General features: G+C 45.9%; 1 protein-coding gene across 1 annotated transcript; it reads right to left on the bottom strand.

Moving 5' to 3' along the window:
- Positions 1 to 648: 648 nt before the first annotated feature.
- On the bottom strand, positions 649 to 3,961 carry LOC117735310 (protein phosphatase 1 regulatory subunit 29). The gene is made up of 2 exons (XM_034539842.1): positions 3,620 to 3,961; positions 649 to 3,183 (listed from the first exon to the last, which is right to left on the bottom strand). Exons 1-2 carry the CDS (start codon positions 3,959 to 3,961, stop codon positions 649 to 651), a joined length of 2,877 nt encoding a protein of 958 aa, XP_034395733.1.
- Between the last annotated feature and the right edge of the window lie 1,174 nt (positions 3,962 to 5,135).

Raw genomic sequence — 5,135 nt, 5'->3', positions numbered from 1 at the left:
GCCCCCTGTACTTCTTCAAATTACACTCACTGTTCTGACATTTATTGGATTAATGTTCATTGAACATGCAAGAGTGTTAGTTGAAAAGATGTCATGGAAGAAAGTTAGGGTCTGTATTTGACAACTCTAAACGGCACGTTGTAACATAGCATAGATCTCACCCTTCATTCTCCCTTCACGTAGTTTTAACATATCCAAGTGTATACTGCAAATTGATATAGCACCCAATACCAAATAGGAAACAACATATTGGATCACACCAGCTTAAAATGAAGGATATCAGTATCTACTTTCTTTGATTACCCATAGATGAAAACATGGCACTGATATAACCACAGTTGGCATTTGCTTACTGCACTATACTGTAAATAAAAAACACAAACACTAAATGAGAATGATCCAGAAATCGTGCTACAATGTATGTCAAATAAAACACCATAATGACTCTCATATCCCAGGCACAGTTTCGCAGTCCTTGCTTTAGCACAATATTCTATACACCTAGCATGCCAAAAAAAAAAAAAAAAAAAAAAAGGCAAAATGTTGTCCTACATTTTTCTCCCCGTGATCGAATCGTTTCTCTGGCCCACAGCCCGAACAGAAAAAAGTCACCAAAACTATTTTTCCCAAAAAGCTCCGCTATCCCAGTCACAACTTCTGCTGTGCTGACACACCCTTCCAGTAATCAAGGATGTCATGCAGGTCCTCGCCTTTAGCGAACTGCACCTTTTTTCGAAGGGCATTTCCGGCCGTCACATAGCAGGCCTCATCGCGCTGACCTTTTCGATAGGGACGAAATCGCTCCCAGATCCGCAGTGAGCTCTCTGAGGAGTACTCTGGGCTGGAGGAGTAGCCAGAGTAACTGGAATGGTGGCGGGCAGGCGAAAGCTGGGAGTAAGATGCTGCATCCCTGCGGGAGCGTGTCAGGGGCTTCAGGAAGGAAACCTTCTGGGCTGGGGAGCCTTGGTGGGAGCCTTCATAATATAGAGCTGGGACGGAGTGGCGGTGCTCCGAGCAGTGGTAGTCTTGCTGCACCTCTAGCTGCTGTTGCTGCTGTTGCTGCTGCTGCTGTTGCTGCTGCTGCTGCTGTTGGTGCATTTGTTGCTGTTGATGGTAATGGTGGGGCTTCTGGCTGTCCTGATGTTGGGCACCAACACCACCACTGTCGCAACCACCACCACTCCCTCCACAGCAGCTCCCACTCCCGACTAAAGGCAGCCTCTCCAGGGGCTCACCGCAGCCCACAGGACTGTGCCGGTCTGGGTACTGCTGATGTTGTTGATTACAGGCATCTGGGCTCCGAGGCTCAGGAACATCCAGGCTATACACCCTTGCTCCCCCACGTTCCCTATCCCGACCCATAGAGCCACAAGACGTGGTGCTGCACTGTTTCTTGACAGCATTTACAATAACCACAGCTGCATCTGCACTCATTTGCCGTTGAATGGGACGTACAGCTGTGGCTGGTGGAGGGGGCCTATAGGGGGGTGTGATGACAAAGCCACCACCACTGATCCCTGGGCGCTCAGAGAGAGGGGCATTCAAGGCAGGGAGTGGAGGCGGAGGGGGTATTTTGTTGGGAGCAAGGACTTGGCACTTGTCTGTCACCCCTTGGGAGAGTGGGATTAGGCCACGAGTAAGGGAGGACGTGCTGGTCGGGGGAGGGGAGGTGGGATTAGAGCAGGCTGTAGGGTGAGTAGAGGCCCCTGAAGCAGCAACTGCTGCTGCATCCAGTTTGAGTGCATCAATGCAGTTGTTAATTATCTGGTTAACCTTGTCCACCTCCATGGCAATGGTGGAAATCTCTGATGCTGATCCATGTCCGTCATCATCGGAGTCATCACCAACATCCGTTCCATCATCGTCCCTCAAGTCCATCCCTCCATGCCCACCATCTCCCACCCTCTCCATACCTGCCCCTCCAGTTCTGATATCCATATAGTTTCCTTTACTTGTAGCAATGGCCTCTGAAAAGGCAGTGGCCATCTTTTCCACTTGCGGGATAGAAGAAAGTCTAGCGGAACTGGTATTGGCTGAGTGGAGCATTCCCGAGCTGGAGGATGCGGACATGGGAAGTTTGCCTGCATGGTGGTGCTGATACTGGTGATGCTCTCTGGACTGCTCCTGAAGCTTGTGGACTGCCAATGGATCATTTGCCACTGCTGCCGCTACCTCTGGTCCATAGCGCATTTCCAATATTGTTTTCTTGACGCAGATGGACTTCCTCTTGTCATCATGCATCCTTTTCTTACGTAGACAATAGTAGACAATGCCTAACACAATGAGCATTCCGAAAAGGCAGCCGATAATGGTCATTATATAGTGAGTCGTAGTGGAAGGTGTGGGGAGCATTTCATCTTGACTTTGGGACCGGGTGGAAAACTGAAGGCAGGTGTGGTTGTAACGTTGAGAATTCCGGATGGATGCTACACAGAAGGTGTAATTGGTGTGTTGCTTGAGCTTGTTAAGGGTGATCATCTCCTTTGTGTTTTTCAAATTCATGACATCGGACACAAATGTGTGGTTGTATTGTGTTAGAATATACATTTTGCTGTAGGGCCTTGGAATTTGCACGATAAGAGAGGCTGATGACAAAGAGACATGATGGAGCTTGATGCTGGGAATGAAGCTGTGTTCAGTTGATGAGGAAGATGTGGTGGGCTGGTGGTATGGCCCCACACCACCAAACATCTCAGGTCCAACCCCGGAAGGACCATCCAGATCTGGTGGGAGAGAGGTCATTCCTGGCATCATCACTCCATCTCGGCAGTGATGGTACAAAATGTTTTTCGCACTCCGACCAGCATGGCCAGCCGCGATTAGTAAGGGGTAGCCAAACATCTCCCGGGGTGTCTCACACTGGAGGCGATCGTAGGTGTGTGTTACATTGTTGAAGGAATCCAACCAGGTGAGGAAGCTATACAGATCACAGCCGCAATGGAATGGATTTGCTGCCAGTTCACACACCATCAGCCGGCTGAGAACTGTGAATGTGGATGGGTCAATGCGGCCAAGTTTGTTGGATGACAGGTCAATGCTGCTGAGGCTGGGGCACTCCCATAATGCATTGCTAGAAATAACCTCAATGAGGTTGTGCTGGAGGAAGAGGCATTGCATTCGGCCGAGCCCTCTCATCATACCCTCAGTTAAGTTTGTCAACTTGTTGTAGCCCAGCTGAAGTACCTGAGAAAAACACAGAAGAAACATTTGTGTTTTGTTTTCCTTTTATATTGCAGACCTGATTTTAGTCATAATTTGTACTCGTTATAATACAATTTTAATGTATCTTCATAAATGAGATTCAATCAAGCTGCAGAATTTCCTAGAACAGAGTCCCTAAAACTATTTCATTCATTATGGTCTCCCTCTAATGCATTTTTAAGGCATTCAGCAAAATTCTAGCCAATAAAGTGCCATTACACAAAATACAAAATTTAATCCATTGAAGGCATGACACTTTGAGGAATTAAGCCTTTAATTTTCTGAAAGTACAATCAAAAAAAAAATTGTACTAAAACAACTGCTAAATGAAAGTCCTAGTCTCAAACTAAGGTCTAATGCTTTGTGAACTACATTATTGTTTTAAGCTCAAAGCCTTTGTCATACATTCCCCTTTCACCTGTAGGTTGGCTTGTCCTGCAAAGGCTCCATCCTCAACGTAGTTGATTTCATTCTTGGTGAGGTTGAGGTCAGTCAGGTTGGTGAAGCGATACATGGAGCTGAAGAGCACAGCTTTCAGCTTGTTCTCATTCAATCTCAAGTCATGGACAGTGTTGTTGATGTGCTGGGGGATAGTCTCATACGGCGGCTGGTTCTGACTGCAGATAGCTAGCCACACATAGCCTTTGTCCCCCTCAATGAGCCAACAGTCCCCATTGACTATTTGGGGAAAGAAGGAGAAACATATGAAGGAGGGGAGAATAAGAAAAAGTAGAGTGGAGGTGGTAGAAGCACCCTGCATGATGCCAATAAAAAGAAGTCAGAAAGCTAGGGAAGCTATAATTATTAAGGAGAAACACTTAGGTGCAGGCAGGAAAGGAGGTGTTGTTTGCAGGAAAAAGGGAAGCAACAATGGTTGCTTGGATGGGTTTCCAGAGAGGAGTAGGGTCTTGGTTGGGTGCTGAAAAAGGGGTGAAGGCTTCACAATGGCAGTCACAGCTTTATGGTCATCGTGGTTATTAGCAGGGGACCCATGTTGTGCCATATCTTGTTGGGCTGCAATGCGGAGTGACACGGCTCGTCTTCATAGTCTCTTCTTTGGCATCAGCTGTGACTCACAGCTCACTCAAATTGATTGATCCTTGGAATAATGGAAAATCTGTGGAGAATACAAAAAAGATTTTTCTTTTGTAAAAGACAATTCATTTTTAAAATATTTGTGTTGCAGTGTTAAACCCTCCCACTGTATTATATTGCTTGTAATTTGCCTCTATTGCCTGCACTTTCTGTACGAATGTACTGAAGGATGAATAAACTATTTTTAAACTTCAATCTAAATGAATGGTAAATGACCTCAGACGCCACCAAATGTCTGTAACATTTAATTTTCTGATTTTATTCATGGGACCTGCAGGCATCTCAAAATCAATCTCAATTTTCCTCAGGGCTTGTTGCACACTTTTACTTCAGCTGGTGTTCTTTCTCATTATGTTAATGTTGCCTACTACTCCCCTTTGCTGCATCCTCTCTTGGTCCCCCACCTAGCAAGGCTATGCGATCATCAAGCTATGACTGATACCTACATGCACACACCTACCAATATGTGCTCAGTCCTCAGGTGAGCATCATTTTTTTTAAATGCCAAGTGCAGCATTAATCACCCAAATGCTGACAGCACATAGTCTCCACAGACATTCCTTGTTATGACACCATCCTGCCAAAACCTAAGCTCTCTATCCCATCTGCATGTCATTTGAATAGCAGTCAAACGTTTACATAAGGAGAGGATTAGCTGCCTGTTGCATCATGACATACATTGTCCTGTTGCCGTCTCAGCAGCTGGGGGAAACATACTTACAATTACACACACATTACACAAACATGCACACTGAAATGCAAACATGGCCTTAGACAGATGTAGGAACTCAAACACATGCATGTCCTAATCTAAGAGCATGCATATATGCTAGCATTAA

Source organism: Cyclopterus lumpus, chromosome 8, assembly GCF_009769545.1.
Source record: "Cyclopterus lumpus isolate fCycLum1 chromosome 8, fCycLum1.pri, whole genome shotgun sequence".
NCBI lineage: Eukaryota > Metazoa > Chordata > Actinopteri > Perciformes > Cyclopteridae > Cyclopterus > Cyclopterus lumpus.
This window is presented reverse-complemented; position numbering and strand designations above follow the sequence as displayed.